The following is an 18,969-nucleotide window of genomic DNA, read 5'->3' on the forward strand; positions in this document are numbered from 1 at the left end:
GCCGCCGGAGCCGCCGCCGGAGCCGCCGCCGGAGCCGCGGGTAGAGCAGCACCGCGGACAGCGCCCGCCGCGCCCCTCCGCGCCCCTCCGCGCCCCTCCGCGCCGCGCCGCACCATGACGGCGGAGACCCACCTGCAGGGCGTGGAGATCTCGGCCGCCCAGTTTTTCGAGATCTGGCACCACTACGACTCCGACGGTGACTACCTTTCGCCCGGGGCGGGGGCGGGGGGCAGGCCCGCGGGGCGCTCGGGGGGCTCCCACCGCCCCCCGCCCAGCCGCCGCTCCGCACCCCGCGGGGCCCTGGCGCAGCCCCCGGGGCCGGGGGAGGCAGGGGCTGGGGCCGAGCGGGCTGCGAAGAGAGCCGGGAGCACACGGGCGAGACGTCGCTTCCAGCGGCGGCGGGAAGAGCGGAGAAAGTTGGAGGGATCAGTGACAGCAACCGTAACTCTTTCTGTTGTAGGCAATGGGTACATGGATGGAAAGGAGCTACAGAACTTCATCCAGGAGCTGCAGCAGGCGCGGAAGAAGGCAGGCTTGGTAGGTTAATGTTTCACCCTGCGTTTTCTGTCTTCGCCGGGAGAGAAGAGTTTTCTCGAGCAAACTCCAGTGCCCTAGTCCTTCCACTCCCTCCCGCCGCCACACTGTCAGTGCACTGACTGATCCAGCAAAGGGCAGCAGAACGGTTAGAAAAGAGCAGATTCCAAACAAAATAAATCAGAAGCTTTGGAAATGCAAGGCCAGGGTCCACGTCCCTCGAGAGCAGGTCCCTTTTAAACCTCWCCAGGCTACGAGTTGGTACTCCTTGTAGTGCTTAAAAGGAAAAGTCAATAAATGCATGCAACTTTTCCTTTCGTCATAGGTGGGACCTTGTCTCATTGCAACTCCCTTACCTGGTCCAGATATGTACTAATAAAAAAAAAAAAAAAAAAAAGGGGGGGGGGAGAAAAGAAAGGGAAAAAACCCTCCAAGTTAGACTCTATTTTAGCTCCGTGGTTAATGGGCAGTGCAGGCAGAAATGCATTTCTGCCCCTTGCTGGTCAATAAATAGACCTGCAGATGATTGCTAACTACTTTTTGCCCTTCACCAGTTACACATTAGGAATAGCAGCACCCAATTCTGGTAGTAACTGTTGTTCAGAGGGACAGCAAAGTTTTTGACAATGTTGTGAAGACAATTTTGTGCATGAGTTATTAAAGCGTTAATTATAACTTTCCTACAAACTGCACCTCCTTGGGGAGAAAAGAGAGAGAGAGAGAGAAACAAATGATTCCTGTAAAGATTTGAACTATAATAGAAGCAATATCTTTTCAACAATTAAAATACATTTAAAACAATTAGTTTATAAAATAGGTCACTTAGCATCAAGCTAAAATACATTGTATAATGAATCTATTTGAACAATCTATGCTAAAATATTTACTCCTGAAGTAACAGAAAATGAAATTATACTAACTAGATGACATGTGTGAGTGGGTGAAGTAGATTATTACTTTGTATAAGAATATCTTCAAAGTGAGCAATAGCTTTTCAATAATTAACTTTTCTTTAACAATGCTATATATCTTAAATGTAAATACCAGAAAATATGCATCTTCATTTAATTTGTGGAAGAAGGTATCTTGCTATTAGTTGTATGAATTAGCCATGTAGCTGAAAAAGCTGTTCCCAGCAATGCTTCTAATGTTACTGAAATCTTAGTACCAGTTAATTCTTCATATAGCCATCGAGGTAGGCATACATTTGCATAAGTGTAAATTAGAACTAAAATTTTAAAAGACCTCAAAAACCAGAAAATTATGCAAGGAATGAAGTTTCTAAATGAAAATAAAGCCTRCTTTTCTTTGCAGAGGAAAGATTAAACGTAATTTCAAATGCTTTACCTTTTAAGTATTTCAATAGAACAAATCTCTCTCCCATATTGGAGTGCAGGAATCCTAAGCACATTCATTAGAAAGAATATATTAAAGCTTGTGTATATTTAGTATGAATGGCATTCTTAGTAACAATGTTGATATAATATTCAGAAGTTAAAAAATGAATTCGAACCTCTAGATCAGGAAAAAATATTTACCATCTTAAAATCAGAATATTTTGTCTTTCAAAGCAAGTGTGCATCTTCTCTTAAAAAAAGAGACATGAAAAAGCCTCGCAGAATTATTTATATCTGCTACCTGCTTTATCATTTATGCTTTTTCTATGACCTCTGCCTGCAATCACATTGTATTTTGAAAATGCTTAGGTGTTTAATTAAGTTTTTCCTTTGCCATTTCTCTGATTCAAGCCTATTTTTGAAAGGTTCAACTGAAAAGACCAATCTACAGTAGCAACACTAAAATCAGTACTTCATCTATTGGCGCTGCCTTTGCTTGATGATACCTTGATCCCTGAAGTCTTTTTCTAGATTACGGATATATGCCATCTTAGGTTTCAAATCCAAGCTGATTTTTGGATTTGAAGGCTCACTTGCCAAACAAGCATCTCATTAGATTGTGTCTCATCTCACAGGAAACAAATTCAGTAGCCCTAAATTTCTTTTCTTTTACCAGAAGGKACACAGTGAGAAACTAGTGTAAGTTATATGCAATTTCCTTCTCTGTCCTTCTTTTAACACCCCAAAGCTTCTTTGTCATCATTAACTTATGCATTTCAGGTCACTCTCCTGCTCACTATTTTTGAAATATTCAATTATGCATTCTTCATAGCTAGATTTTACATCAGTCATGCCATAAGCATTAAAGAATCACATTGATTCTGTCATTGAATAAGATGATTTAGCATTTCCCAATATTCTTCCTAATTACAGAACTGTTCTAATTATGTTCTAATTCTAATCCTTTTATTAATCCACTTAGAAAATCCATACTTTTACAACTGCTTTGTGTTGAAAGGCGCAGTAGCATGCAACCAGATTCATGTCCACACCGTGATGGGAACTGTCATCACTCCAGAGGGCAGATTTGTAACTGGAGGTTTCAGGGCTTGAGCTTTTCTTTGGTAACGCTGTCTTTTCACTTTACACCTTATGCGAAGTACTAGATTGTTCTACTACACTTTCAGGCATGTTGAAAGAAATACCACTTTGCAAAGATGAAAAGTGTATAAATATATAAGCATAGCTTCTATTTATTGCATCCTGTCTTTTACGCAGCACGTTCTCTATCTAGGCCTGCCAGTTGCTAAGAGGTGTGGTGGGGTGTAGTGGCTAGCACAGGGGCTGATAGAGACTCAGTGGGTGGATCTTGGATGAGCTATTCCACATCTGTGTCTTACTTTCTCTGCATATAGGAAACAACAATATTTTTCCAAATCATAAAAATATGGGATTTAATAGGTATTTATATATGTAATCATGTTTTCCTGTACTGCCATCTATCCTTAGATTTTCAAATCATTCCAAAAAAGCTATTTTTTCCGCAGTTCCACTCAGCTGGATGAATATCTCTTAATTTTTAAGAGGGGAGAGTGAGGTGTGAAGGGTTAGTTTCTTAATTTAATTCACAGAGCACTGCATCTGTAACAAGATTAGGACTACGCTTGGTTAAATTTAGGCRAAATTACTGTCTGAATACATTTATTTGAATAATATGACTTAAATAACTCAATCAGCTTCAGAGCAGCTGAAATGAACATCAGGAAAAAAAATAACTTTCTAAAGAACGTATTAGCAGATTAGAGGAGTTCTGTTTTGTTCAGCCTGTAAGTAACTATGCCACCTTCAATGGTTGGACACTGTCTGGCATGGTGGAGGTGCTACTTGAGAGATTAGTGAAATATTTAACCAGGACTGATTAAAACCCCTGTGTCCAAATTCTTCATTTTAACTTCTAAGCACTCTTGTCCCCTCTTTGGGATCATTTGATGAAAGGTGACATTGAAGTGCATTTTATTAATAATCACATCTTAATTAAAGCCATCACAAATTAYTAACCTGCCATGGATGACTTTGGCAGAAATAGGACACTAGGCCATGATTGTATCAGCTACAAAGAACTGACATTTTAGTAAGTTTTGGTAGATCAAATTTGGGACAAACTACAATAGACTTCACACAGCTGAAATTCCTTATGTCTCCAGTGAGAGAATCACTTAGGGCCTATATAACACATCATTAGACCAACTAAAATTTCCAAAGACTGTTGTATCTTCATCTATAACCGTAGAATTATTAATTATTTTAGTATAGCTGTAGCCCTGCTTCTTCCTGCCTGGCTTTGCTAACTCAGACCTATAAGAAACACCAAGAATAATAAAATGGATTCATCAGTATTGAAGGTTGATGGCAGCTTATATCAAAGCAAAGCACATCAAGTCYGAGTGTCAGATCAAATATTCAGATGTTCACCCCGGGAGTGACACCTTTGCCATAGCCTGAAGTGGAGGTAGCCTTTGAAACAAATGTAGAGTAGGGGCCGTAATTTATACAAAGAACAGTTACGCTGGCATTACCTAGTCGGATTTAAGGTACTGTTCCAAGCTTTCTCCTTCCCAACCCTGCTTCTACATTACAGCAGTGAAATCTGGATTCTGTTTTTATGACAACTAAATATTGAAAAGTGTGTTATCCTCGTGGGTTGTTTTGGGGTTAAAATAGCATCCGTTGTTCAGGTCAGATCAGCTCAAAGATTTGGAAAGGCTGTTTTGGCCTTTATACTTTATACTAAAATGTTCCTTATTTTGAAGGATTTTGCACTGCCTTCAGGTTATTCATTTACAAAGGAAAAAAAGAGAGAGAGAAACTTGACTAATAACCTGTGAACTTCACTGTCATTCTTAATCAAAGGAGCTGCTATATCTTCCAGCACATTTGTCTATAATTTTCTCATTCTGTAAACTAAAATAGAAGTTCAAAGTGTTTAGATGCCAGTCATTCACATTGACTATATTATTATTCCTTGGGAAATAAAATTTACCACAATGAAATTATTCACCATAAAAAAATACTCAATTTCATTTTTCATTTAAACTGGAGGAATCTAGCTGTAGTAAGTGTGAGTATTAAGTTAAAGGTAGTATGTTATTATTTGCAAATAATTAATAGAATAGAATAATAATAATAAATAGAATGTTCAAGCACTTTGCATGTGTTTCTCTACATCTTAAAAATAACGATGCTCTCATTGTAACTTTCCAGGATTTAACACCTGAAATGAAAGCTTTTGTGGACCAATATGGGAAGACTACTGATGGAAAAATAGGAATAGTTGAGGTAAGAGAGTCACTTTATAACAAAGTACTGACATGTTTACCTGTAGAAAATACATTTAGGACAGAACAATATGAGCATAACATGTAAATATTTTTGATTTTCAGTAACATGGAAAATTTATTCTGTTTCAGGATCTTCAGTATTTTTCCACTAATGAAATTTTTTCATTAGCAAAAAGAACAATATTATTTAGCACTTTTCAGACATTTCACTGCACTTCTTTGAACTTTGCAGGCTTTATTCAGTGCATATAAACATCAACAGCAATTTAGTTTTCCTGCAAAGTAGCTAATAGCTAAATTTCAGAAATTTAAGGTATGAAGGGTATATGTGAATTATTTCTACACATGATTTTAAACTAATGCTTTGTTACAACTCCTTTAGTGAGAGTAATGCAAAGGAATGCAATGTGGCAGTCCTTGTGTATAGTCTATTTAAAAAAATATCATATATGGTAAAATAGCATGGAGCATAATAGTCATGGTAAATTTAAACAAAGCTTTAATAGTAGTTGTGATGCAGTTTGTGAAAGATCTGGATTTCTTATGAATTCCTTTACTGCACTTTAACAGAACTTTAGGCAGAAAAATCTGTTGTTCCTTAATTGGCTTAAYTGGCTTTCCAAAAAAAGACAAAGATGCAGCCAGCCAATCTCTTTTACACTTGCCCAGCTCTCAACAATTTTATAACGCAGGAAGCGGGCAACTGCTGTCTTTTCTGTTGCCTTCACTTTTCAATGCTGCATATCAAAAAGGAGATTTCTTAGGGTTACGGTTTGAGAAACTACTATTTCAAGCATAAATCTATGAGTCATTTATGTCACACTGAGTGCAGTGAGACTGCACTCATTTATCATTAAATGCTATTATATATTTTTTTCTGGTAATAAGAAATTTGACATAGAGAACTAATTAAGAAACAGCTGGAAGCAAACCAGGTCTTCAAAATTTCTACWGTGACCAGCTTCATGTCAGTAGCTATTTTTAAAATAGAGGACTGAACAGAATCTATAAAAGTCAGTAGGAAGCAGTAGTGCTGATGTAATAGATCATTCCAAGGTATCTTTTCTCCTCTTCCCTGTGTCTGAATTCTACATACTTGTTTAAATAAGTATCAAATTAAGACTCAACTTCCATGGAAATATGAACAGCTTGTTTTACTTGCAGTTTCTTGCAGCAGCTGATTTTAAAAAATGCACCTTTTGACAATATTTAGCATCGGTCAAATAATTCAAATGCATCTAAAAATAGCTAGTGCTTATTTGGACTAACATGTTTATTTTTGCACTAACAATTGTTTATTCATTTGGTATTGAATAATCTTGTTTAATTTAGTATTTTGGAATGTGTGTAATAGCAGGTACTGTATGTGAGAAGAAAGTGCAGCCAGTGCCTGAAAAATTCTGTGGCTGTTTACTTAGAAAAGATAACCGAGACTTTTACCTTTGTTACTGTTTCTACTATTGACCTAATAGGTAAAGGTGAGCAAATCCATTATGGTCTAGTACAGTGAGGYGATTACCCCGTCCAGTGAATTGCTAGACATGCTCAACATCCAGTGAAGCCACTGACCGTTGAGAATGCTCAGTTCTCTGGCTGAAGGCTTCTTCTGCCTTAATACAGCAGTTTTCTAAACCCAAAGCTGTATTTCGTTTCACTTACATCAGCATGAAGCTTGATTTGGAAAGTGCTGATGGGACTCAGACAAAATATGTTGTATGTGCAGAGCAGTACGACATTAAAGTTAATATTTGGACTTGATTCTGTTCCCTTATGAATAAAAATGTCCAGTAATTCCAGATTGCTCCCATCTCAATTACATTGTACATCAACTAGTTTTTCTGAAAAAGTGTATAAACGTGGTTTGAAAAGCTTGTGTAAAGGTATTCGGAGTCGCAGCCGTTGTAAYGAATACCACAGCACCTGAAGGAACGTGTCCTAGTGAATAACAAGTTTCCAGAAAAGGTCTGTTGACTGCGAGGAAGAGGAGGCCTGAGTGGCTTCCCAGAGGAAGGAGCAGATTTTCAACTTGGTGTTTGGATAAAGTGTATATTCTGTCTTAGGGAACATGCTGCGGGTAATGCGCTAGCTTTTCTTCAGTGCCCTCCAGCTGTAGGTAGCATCTGACCTGGCCACTCGCTTTTCTTTTGGAAGAGACCTTTCCTTCCCCTTTTGTACTCATTCAGATCAAAGCTTTCACTCAAATGTAGATGTGGAAGCCCAAGGTTTTGAAACTCACAGTGTTGGTATTTTCCACATTCAAATTATTTGAAAGCCTACTACCAAAAGTAACTAATATTCTTTTTACTTCAATCCTCTATTCTAGGATTTTTAAGTGTTATATTTATAATTATATGAATTATAATGAATTTAAATAGCATTAAGTATCACTACAATTTACTTAGAGAATAATTTCTAGAAAATGGTTCTGATCTTGTTTTAAGTATTGAAAGCATTTTTCCTGTTAGGTAACCTATAAAACTTTATCTCCAACCTCTCACAAGCTTGCGGCTGAGGGGAGAGAAGTCAAGCCAGCCTCGATCGCTGGGATCGTTCTCTGTTGCTCRTGATGCAGAAATAGCTGATGTTCTCCATAAAGATAGCAGAGCTCAGAGAAATCTTCACTAAACCATCATCGCTCCTTGCGAGTCTCCCACTACGAATGAGAATGTGTAGAAATCCACATCTACTCAAACAGATTCTTGGATTCCCCCTACATTTATCTTCAGAAAGAAGTCTTTTTTTTTTTTTTTTTTTTTTTTTTTTTNATAGCAGCAGGTTTCTATTTTTCCTCTCAGTAGTGGTATACCTGGAAGTCAAGCTGTGATTTTTCCCATGATTTTCCCATCCCTTAGTAATACAATCTTTCAATGAAAAAAGCAATTTAATCCTATTCTAGGAAGAACTAGAAGAACTGGACTTCTCTTTGGCTAGATTGTCTCTATGATCCTAAAGCACATGAAAGAAAATGGGAAAGACCTATTTTTGTCAGAAGTCTGAGCTAATGCCTTGGATATTGAGCTACAACATCTTTTAAAAGTAAAAGCCTGTGCATTTCTCTGTGTGAGAGTTGCAAAGGGCAGGAGAGAGAGGCAGCAGCTTAAAATAAGGTAATTTTCTCCCAGAGGCAATGCATTCTGCACTTCAGTTTGGTATTGCTAGTGAGTTGTTAATGATTCTTGGAAAGTTACTTTTGCCCATTTAGCAGCCTTGCAAACTCCCCAAAGATAGCTATAGGTAACAGTACACCACACAGGAGACTTTTGCAATAGTTGTACGTTTCTAAGGAGCGCTTCAGCGCGTCTCTGACAGGGAAGCCGCGACTCGTTCACGGGGGTTTCATTCTGATTCTGTTGTAATCTAGGAACGGATTCCTACCCGTTTAGGCATCAAGTATACGTTGGAAGTTGTGGAATTGCATCAGACTTATCCTGCATTTAGGCAAGGATTTTCTAAAACCAAATCCTACTTTTCTTATTTCTTTTCATAGAAAATATCCTCCTCAAAGCAAATGGGTATTTCCTATGTCAGGTATGTTCCCACATATAGGAACAAAGTGTTGTAAGATGTTGTAAGGAGCCCAAAATCCCACACAGAGTAATCTAAGCAGCTGTTTCACATGTTCCTCAGGGCTTTCTAGGTTTTCTGGCCAGTGGTATAAATGCATGGGCCTATAACCCGACATTAAAGCAGCCATAGTCTCAGACTTGCACTGTACTGGCCCAGTGTGCAATTCACACAGAAAAGTATCTAGMAAAAAAGATTAGCCTGAAAAAAAAGTAATATGCAGCTCACAAGGGGAACTTGCTACAGCATTATATAAATTTCATTCTGGCAAGAAGAAACAGGCTTAGTTTTCCTATTTTCCAGYTGTGGCAAGTACTGGCCTATCTGTCCCACTGAGTATGACTTTTTTTATGATTCCCATAAACTCTTTCCCACTGTTGTAATCCTCATCCCCCATTTATTATTATAAATCCATCCTCCGTTCAACGTTTGTTCTTGACCAGGAAGAACTGATTTACCCCTAAAGCTWAAGCCCGCTGTCATGGCAGAGAAAAAGGCAWTTTTTTTCATAAATCAATACTAAGCTACTACGTACATACGAACAGGTACTTATCCACATGTGTATACTCTGTTTCTGTCTGTAATGGAGTAGAATTTGGAAAGTCGCTGACAAAAACATATTGTTTAAGTTGATTAGATTTGACATGCAGCCATTTAGCAAAAGCACTCAGAATGCTCTCTGATGTGCTTGATAGTCTGTAATCAACTGCTCCGTTTCTCTGGGAAGTTTGCTCCGATGTGTGCTTTCAGACGTACCAACAGTTAGCGAATATGACGGATTTCTCGTGCGGATAATTTTAGAGAAACTAGAGATCTGTCTCCATCTCCTTGCTGCGCCTGCAGACTGAGAGCAAGCTGAAGTTGCCTAAGGCGCCACTGGAATACAATAAAAAAGCCGGAGCGATTAGGGCATTTTCACTGAAATAGGCAGATTAAGGGATTTTAGGGTGTGAATTGAATGCACAGAAACAGAAATTTGAACCAAAATTTTAACACGAGGCTCCAAGAAGTCTGCAGATGTAATTTTTCATAAAATAATGCAGCTAAGAAATCCTCGCTTCTCCATTCTCTCCTCCTAGTAAGCACAGCTGGTCTATTCTTCAAGTAAAAAGTTTTCTTTAATCAAAACACATTTCATACACTTTGAGCACAGAATGGATACTGGGCTTTTGTTAAAAGCAAATCATGATTTTACATTAAATTATATAGCACACTCTCCGTCTTAGACATTTTTCAGTGGCCAAAATTGAGTTATAGTAAATGAACATTTTCAATAATCAGTGCAGTAATGTCTGATTTTATAAAAAAGCTTTTATATGAGCACAGACATTGGAAGAACCACTCCTGATTTTGCAGGGCTAAAATTCATTTAAATTTCTTTCTGGTATTTATAGCTCATCTTGAACACATCTCTGAGCTTGACAAATGATCACCCGTTGCCATCCCCTTACCCTCCCYGCTTTAATTCATTTTCTCTCTTTTTTTTATTTTTTCTGCTTTCCTTACATATGTGTAGTCTTCACGTCTGTGCTCCTTTTTCCTTTTACTCAGTAAAAAGAACTGTTCTCCTTTKAGTTTTGCTCGGTACCTGTCAGTAGTCTTTTTTCCTTGCTTTCTTAATTCATGGTCCTCATTCACTCTCTAACCATCCCTCTTTTCTGTTTTCCTCTTTACACTGTACCAAAGTTTTCACCATTTTCACCACTGATCCTAACTTTTCATGAGTGATTTTTTTTTCCCTCTCTTTCCCTAGTTACCCCTTTACTGAACAGCTTTTTCCTCCCTGTCTCCCTGACTGTCAGTTCTGTTCAGTCTTGATGAATACGGCAAAGCTTCAAGCCGGTGGCTTTTCAAAGGCATCTTCCAAACATTTCCACCTAAGGGATGAAGTTTCTCACAGCGCCTTCTTGTAGGCTGGAGCGRTAAACCCTGGCAGCCGGGAAAGCAGAGGAGAGGAGGTCTGAGAYGCGGCGTGCTCGACGCGCCGTCCTCACGCTGGGGGACGCCGACGTCTGCCGAGCGCAGGAGAGAGCTGCTGGCCAGGTCCTCGCTCTGGAGAAATCCTCTGCTAGCAGCACATCCGGAACTGAGACTGAATTGCCAGCTCTAGGCGCAGCTCAATTCCATGGGAGCTTCCCAGTACCTTCAGTGGGATTATAGGAGACCAGTTCACTGGTGTCAGGGAACTGGGAGTAAGAGCTTGCAATTGCTCTTACTTATACAYACACTTACTCATGTAGTCTCTCTTGCCTGGAGAGCAATGTAACATCATTCTTGCTTGTGGGCTCCACATATCCACAAAAGATAGAATGACAGAAATGGGTAACAAAACTTGAATTTTAATTCTTCTTAGCTGAATAAGGCAGTCTGATCACAAAGAATTTCATATGCTTTTAAAGGCTCAGTTTGCCTAATGAGGAACGAAACTTTAATCTTTCTTAAAATCTATTACAGCTTGCTCAGATATTACCGACAGAAGAAAATTTCCTGTTGTTCTTTAGGTGCCAGCAGCTAAAGTCAAGTGAAGATTTCATGCAGGTACAGTATGAMACTTTTCCCTTTGTAAAGTCATTCAAGCCTAGCTTTACAAGAATATATAATTATATCTTTTGTGTTCTGATTGCAGACATGGAGAAAATATGACAGTGACCACAGTGGCTTCATTGATTCTGAGGAACTAAAGGTAAACTGGTATCTGTGGGTATGCATGAGTGTGAATTGGATTACAGCCTGTGCTGCTGTTTCTTCAGACACTCACCATTGCATGTTTTTGCATTTCAAACATTACTAGAAGACAATACAATTAGATGATGCTTTTATCATTGGTAAATTACTTTAAGTGAAACTCAACTCTGATAGATGTTTCTAAAAATGCTCGTTTAGTGCGATTGATGTTTGCCTCAAGGCAGCAGATACTCTAGCTTAGAAGTAAGATGATTTTGGCCCTGGGAACACAGATAGGTCTCTGAAAGCTCTACTCTTCTTCTTTTGGCATTTTAGGGAGAGGACTGTGGGTTKTTTGKTTGGTTGGTTGGTTTTTTYCCAAGGGCATTCCTGTCATTAATCACTATGCTACCAAACAAATTATACTCCCTTGAATATCTTGTAATGCTGCTGTTCCTACTGTAGTACTGTTAGGTCAACACAACTGGAATTGCTTTGCCTACGCTCAGTTAGCTTAGCAGGAATTTGGTATCAACTTCATTATTCACAAAGAAGAGTAGAACCAAGATTATTCCAATAACTATCTTATCCTTACAGACTTAACAAAGCTTAAAACTAGACTGAATTTCTTCTATGATCATAAAACTAACAAACTTGTAAATGCTGACTATGCCTGGGGAAGTAAACTGGGAGTTGGAGGGTACTTTTTGTCCACGGTTTAATTACACACAGTTAGTTACTGCAGCTTTAAACTCAGAGGTTCCAAAACAACCCATAGCCAGAGAAAGACCTAGCAGCATTCATTCATTTAATCTGGACTATATTGCCCATATGTGGCATTCTAAAGAAGAGCTACGTAAGCATTAACCTGCAGGTSAAGCTGTTTGAAATCCTTGCAGCTCTTTTCTTTAAAAAGGAGAATGCACTAAAATGCATTTTAGAATGCATTTTAGGAATGCATTAAAAATTCCCTTTTTTTCTTTTTTTTTCTTTTTTTTCTTTTTCCCTTCCTCTTTGAGTATCATATCTGTATAATGTTTGGTCAGGATTCTGCCTCAAGGCAATCCTCAGACAGATTTGGTGGATCAAAAGTTTGTAGGATCAAGTTATGGGTCATGCACATAACACTGAGAACTTCCCAGTTGTTAGACAGACCCTTAGGCACTGCTGCCAGCAATTGTAATTTGAAGCAGACACTAAAAGGCAGGGCTCATGGAGGATCAGCTGGAGAATTAAGAAATTTGACCTGGATCCCTGATGGTCTCRTGTATCCTAGGCTGAGAGACCTTATCTGCAGCAGAGAAATAGCATCATTTTAAAACTTTGAAAATAAGCCACAAATTTCCAGTTTATTTTTAGGACTGATCAATGTTTCTTGAAAAGTCCAAACATTTAAGTACATGTTCTGTAAGGAGTATACCCACTTATCACTTTTTAAGATAAATTTAGCTGGAAATTTAGTGGGATAACTTTAACAATAATAATAGCAGTGGAAGAGGAGGTAGACTCCCCATCGCTGTATATAGGAGTGGTCAGAAAATGTCTCAGATTAGAAACCAAAAAGGTTAGATATAGATGGTCTTGTCTTGAGACGTAGTGTACTAGATAGCTTTCAAAATCCTTTCCACTCCAATTTTCTATCAAAAGCACACAAGATTAAACACGTCTCTAGAACGTCTATTTGCAATGCTTCTGTGGCGTTCCCTGTATACAAACTCATAAGAAGGCCTTTCAGTACAGAAGGGGGCAGGCTGGGAGAACTATACTGGCTATCACTAATACGAGCATTAACACAAGTTCAAGGATGTCATCTGTATAGAAAGAGATTTTCTTAGGAGCTGTTCTATCTTGAAATGAGGCCCAAATTCCAAAGAGACAATGATGCTAATGAAACTAATGAGAGGAGTTATTAAGTATTTCATTGAGCACTGAGAGACCTACAGAAATTTCAGGTCATGTAGAGCCTTGGTTAAATARATAGATATTTTTCTTTTTTATTGTCACAAAACTAAGCAATTTCAATCTGTGAATGGGGGAAACAATTTTATTCTTCAAAGGTGAAATGGCTGGTGATGAAAGTCATAGGATACCATGTCAAATTCTTTTTTTWAAAAAATAATAAAATTGGCTGCATATATCTGAAATATAAGGTGAGATGGAGCAACATAAGTTCACGTGTTCACTTCTAGCATCAGGTACTGCCATAGGCAAGTAGAAAATTTGATTAATCATTGATCTTTTCTGTAAATTTGTTCCTATGTTGCAAGAAGAGATTAGGCATCCAAGTTTTCCAAGCAGCTTCAAGGTTAATTAATGCAATTTACTGATAGAGTTGATTAGGAAACAGTATACTTGGAGGACAATCTGTTTTTCCAAACTCTCAGACAGCAAATGGCATATAATGCATAAAGTTTTATGAGTCACTTTTTCCAAATTAGACTGTGCAGTATACTTGAATTGGTCAAAGGAAACTGTTGCATTCTTAATTGTAAATTGCTACTTATTTTCATACTTATTTTGTACTATATTAGTCAAATTAAAGTGAGAGTAATAGTATTTCCCATCATTTTACTCCAAAGTTAGCAAGTCAAGCATTTTATACTGTAGACAAAAACTCACCTGTTACTCCTCTATTTCTTTTAACAGAGCTTCTTGAAAGATTTATTACAGAAAGCAAATAAGCAGATTGAAGACTCAAAGCTAACGGAATACACAGAAATAATGGTARGATTATTTACAGGTATTTCATCCAGACTGGATTAATCCGAGCTGTGTTTCTCTCTAGCCACTGAAAGGCTCCGAATGCCATAACGACCCCCTCCAGGCTTCGGCCATCCGAACACACATCGCAGTGCGTGCATGCAGCTGCAGAGCTTGGATGGCACATCGAAAGTTGGCAATGCTGCTAAAAAAGATTTGCAGGAATTTTGAATCTTCTCGGTTTTTATGTAGTATTAGACCATACCATACACAGCATGGTGCAAAGAATTTTCCCTGATATGCTTCCTTGTGCCGTCAGATGTAAAAGCGAAGTCTTCGCAGTTTATAGAAGAAAAGTAGTGGCTATGATAAGATTAATTATGTTATTATGTTTAATTTGGGGGCTATTTTTTATGTTCTGTCTTCCTAGAGCACTGTAGGGCTTCTCTCTCGTCTCAAATGCCATCAGCACCCAGCAGTTTCTTATTGCATTTACAACATCCCTCTCTTTCCTATCTCCTCCCTGTAAGGAGGAGAAAGGAGTATTTTWGGAAAATACCAGAAGCAGGCATTAAAGCCGCCCCTCCCGAGGGCATTGCTCCCAGCCCAGCGCTGCAGGACTCGGCCGCACAGACCAGGGTGGCCTTCTGCATGGACGTTTCAAGGAGGAAAAGATTCTGAATTTTTGTCCTCAGGAAAACAAATGTATAACATTGGATCCCTGTTTTACCRACTAAGTTTTGTCTTGAAATCAAAAAATGTTAATATTAGAGCTGCCTTTACTTACTGATGTAAATCTCTGTTCACCTGAAAAGCAGGCAAGGCAGAAAGAAAGGGAAGAAAGGGTTAAAGGGAAACAGGGTATTACATAGAAATGGATGTTCATAGAATTTCTTTTATTAGTCTTCCTTGCCATCTATTGTGTATTGCCAAAGAGAAATTGGGTCTTTTTCACAGCATTATTTCCATTTTTAAAAGGATACACACTTAGTACAGGACTCTGTTTTTCCTCTTATCGAAATATTACATCTAAAATTAATAGGATTGAAAGTGATGGGCGAGAGTGTGGGTGTTTTCAGCACAATGTCTAACAATGTTTTGTACAGCTTGCTGCATTGTGATTATTTTATACAGCAAAGGCAAAGTAACATATGAAACCAGAAAATTATGAAACCAGAAAACCATCATTATGTCTGATGCTATACAGACATAAAAGTGGGAGAAGAAGTCCCAGGCGGGTATAATATCTCCAGTGACTTCTAACAGTGAATATAAGCTGTTTGTGCCTTTTAAGCAGGAGGAGCTCACCCTTGCAACTGTTGAAACCACTTTAATATAATAGGATGATTAAAAATTATTAGCACCAGTATTCAGTCATTTCGTCAAATTACATTATATTTATTYCTGTCATTTAATTATAATTATCTGAAGGCATTTACTTTACCATTTCCATACTATTAATAAAATTTGCTGATTTTCTATGGCATCTGTTCACTCTTTTCTTGAAATGTATCACAGAAACAGAATCTGGCCTTTCCTTAAMCATTTAGACCTGGCAGCCAACTGAATAAAAATGTTTATTATTTTCRGTCTGAAGAAGTGAATGCCTTATATTCTACTGAGCTTTACTTGAATGCTGTTTTATTTCTAAGGATAAAGAATAATGATGCTATTATCAGATCATGAAATCAAGAGTAAAATGTTATCATGTCAACTCTCCCCTCACTTATAAATGATTAGAGGCATGTTTGGCAGAGGGGATATTCATCACTGTAGACACTGCAGAAGCTCCCAATAGACTAATCATAATTGCTCATCTGGCTTCTGAGGAGGCTTTTGCAGTAGAATTAATTACTATAAATTACTTCTTCAGTATTTTACATAAATGTATTGCATGGCAAACGCAACAGATTAAAAACCAGGGGCTATTATTTCRGAATTAAATAAAGGCAAAATTTCACTGAATTTAAGTTTCCCAAAGAAGTGTTTTCTTTGTTAATGTGGATTAATTGTGATTAGTAATGTAAAAACATATATTCTTTCAGCTCAGAATGTTTGATGCAAACAACGATGGAAAGCTGGAGCTTACTGAACTGGCCAGGTATGTCTTCGGTCTTTTTTCACAATAAATATCGCTTACCAATTGTTGTTAYGGAAACAGTTAAATATTTTGACCTTTGTTTTTCTCTCCAAAGGCTACTCCCAGTACAGGAAAATTTTCTTATTAAATTTCAGGTATGAAGCTTCATGTTCTTAAGATTAAACTACTAGCATCACACACAATTGATGTAACGAATGGATTTTTTTTTCTCYTTTTCATATTTAGGGTGTCAAAATGTGTGCAAAAGAATTCAATAAAGCCTTTGAGATGTATGATCAAGTAAGTCATCAGAAAACCTTTGTATTATTTGAGCAGTTTGATGGCACTCATTTTCTGAACTTGTGGAAAATTAGCCATAACCTGTGGAATGAAAAATAAATGTTTAAAAGACTTAATAACACTGTTTTTCAGGATGGCAATGGTTATATAGATGAAAATGAACTTGACGCTCTCCTGAAGGATCTGTGTGAAAAGAACAAAAAGGTAAGACTATGGAGATTTTTTTTCCCCTTAGGGATTAGATTTAATTTGGATTTTAAGGGCACTTTAATCCACCCAATTAAGATAAATATAGAGCTTCTAAGTCATAATTCCTGAAGTCCAGTGCAATTAAAAATCTTGGCAAATGTCATAGCAGCGTAAATCCTCACCTAAGGGAGTTGTGATTACATCCCAACACTGTCAAAAGCTTGCGTCTGAGACATTAGCTATCAACAGTCTAACACCTGCTTATAATGTGGATAATGTTCAAATATAGAAACCAAGATTTCACTGGGTTACTGCTGGACAGACCGGGCATATCCTTTTTTCTCCTATTTATTTTCTGCCATTGGCAGCAAACTTGCTCGTGCTGGTAACTGACCTGGATTATAAAGCATTATCTGTTCTTTAAATAGGAATTAGACATTAACAACCTTGCGACATACAAGAAAAGCATCATGGCCTTGTCTGATGGCGGAAAGCTTTACCGAGCAGAACTGGCTCTTATTCTCTGTGCTGAGGAAAATTAGACCTCTTCTATCATGTCCACTTAACTAGTGATGTACTCTATCTACACAATAACTGTGCACTATAAGGGAGTAGGCTGTATTTTTAAATTGCATATAGAAAATTAGCCAAGATGTGTGGCACATTCCTTTCAGTTTGTTTCTATACTGTTTGTAATGTACAGTTTTTGTAACTATAAGATTGATAAAGAGAATGTCTGTGTTTGGGCCAGTCTGTATATTCAATAAGAAATTAAAACATGTTGGGGTTGGTTTTTTTTTCTTTTGCTTTCATAAAAACAGCTGGAAAAAAATTAAACCTGCTGACACTGTTGCGGTCATCATATCCTTTGACACCTGCAACGTTTTTTGTTCTTGATCTCTATAATGAGAAAGTCTAGATCTCTCTCCCAGTTACAACAAAATACGGGGTTTTAAATGCAAAAATGTGAGGGAAAAAATAGTTTTGCAGCAGGAAAGAGGARCTGGAATGACTGTTCTCCAACATTTACCACGGCACTAAGAAATATTTTCAGTTGTCAAACCACCCACTTACAGGTCTGTGCTCTCTGCAGTTTTCAATCACTCTTCTCACTATGAATTCATTGCATATAGACAAAACACAAGCACTGGAAATCTGGGCTAGCTCTCCATACAGTAGTTGACAAAAATATAGTGTTTTCAATCTAATTGTTTAATGAATTTAAACGTAGGCATTTCAGAAACAGAAGCCTATAATGTGTCTCGGAATCCYGACCGACTGGCAGGTAGTGCAGCTAACACACAGCTCAGCACGTGCTATTAGAAGCGTACCTTTCATGACTATTGCTGTGTCAGAGAATAGGACAATCCATTTTCTAAACTATTTTCACATTTCGCAGGTAATAATTATTCTAGTAAATCGCTGGTTTTACATCATATTCTGTGCAATCTATAATTAAATTTAATATCCTAAGACTGTTGGTGTCTAGTCTGTCTATCTCCCACATTCTTTTTTTGTCCAAGGAAATGACAAAACAACTGTTTCAAAAAAATGTGCCTCCTTGGATCTTACATTGAATGTCTAACCTCTAACAGCATGAAAATTTAACACCAAAAGAGACAAAATCTGCGACAATTTTATACCATACTTAGTTTACATAATGGGCTCTGCCTTTTATTACACTAGACATTTTTTTTTTAATGGGAATTACAGTATGGAAACGACYATCTTCTTCAATCTATATTTTTTTGGCCTGGCTCTTTTATTTGACACTTGTCTTATGCCAGCACAACTCTATAAATGTCAAGGTATACTGGTGTAAGAAGGAAATAGCTGTGTCTTAAAGTCAATGAACCTAAGCTGCCTCAACAGAAAACTGTATTTCAGAAACAGTTCTAGGTTACTAGATTAGCTATATACAACTTCTCAAACACATCCCTGTATCTAATATAACAAGCAGAAAGAAGTGCATTTTATTTGAAACAAGAGGTCTCAGTCAGTGAGAATCAGATCATCCAAGGTCATCACTTAACTCTCACTGACATAATCCTCTAACTCAGGCCACACTCTGGCAAGTAAATACCCCAGGAGCAGCAGGGCCTGATGGAAAAATTAAGGAGTGGATGGTGGCAGGACAGGGGCACTGACAAGGGGAAAAGCCACAAAAAAATTGAAGCAAGATTCAGCTAGGTCATGTTCACTGCTTTACTCCCACTCCATGCACAGTGATTTAACTTCTCACCTGCTTGTTCTCCTCTTTTCT

General features: G+C 37.9%; 1 protein-coding gene across 1 annotated transcript; it reads left to right on the forward strand.

Moving 5' to 3' along the window:
* The first annotated feature begins 114 nt into the window (after positions 1–114).
* On the forward strand, positions 115–17,449 carry CALB1 (calbindin 1). The gene is made up of 11 exons (XM_085310055.1): positions 115–196; positions 461–537; positions 5,133–5,207; positions 11,228–11,311; positions 11,400–11,456; positions 14,084–14,161; positions 16,183–16,238; positions 16,333–16,372; positions 16,464–16,517; positions 16,650–16,721; positions 17,135–17,449. The coding sequence occupies exons 1-11, from the start codon at positions 115–117 to the stop codon at positions 17,246–17,248; spliced, it is 789 nt and encodes a 262-aa protein (XP_085166181.1). The 3' UTR covers positions 17,249–17,449.
* Positions 17,450–18,969: the final 1,520 nt, after the last annotated feature.

This window comes from Rhea americana, unplaced genomic scaffold, assembly GCF_003343005.1.
Source record: "Rhea americana isolate MKP2758 unplaced genomic scaffold, rheAme1 scaffold_0, whole genome shotgun sequence".
NCBI lineage: Eukaryota > Metazoa > Chordata > Aves > Rheiformes > Rheidae > Rhea > Rhea americana.

Bases quoted from the DNA above. Each gene is read 5' to 3' on its own strand.
- CALB1 (XM_085310055.1), top strand. From the start codon at position 115: ATGACGGCGGAGACCCACCTGCAGGGCGTGGAGATCTCGGCCGCCCAG. The intron at 16,239-16,332 runs GTATGTCTTCGG...TTCTCTCCAAAG, and splicing joins GAGCTTACTGAACTGGCCAG to GCTACTCCCAGTACAGGAAA. The intron at 16,373-16,463 runs GTATGAAGCTTC...TTTCATATTTAG, and splicing joins ATTTTCTTATTAAATTTCAG to GGTGTCAAAATGTGTGCAAA.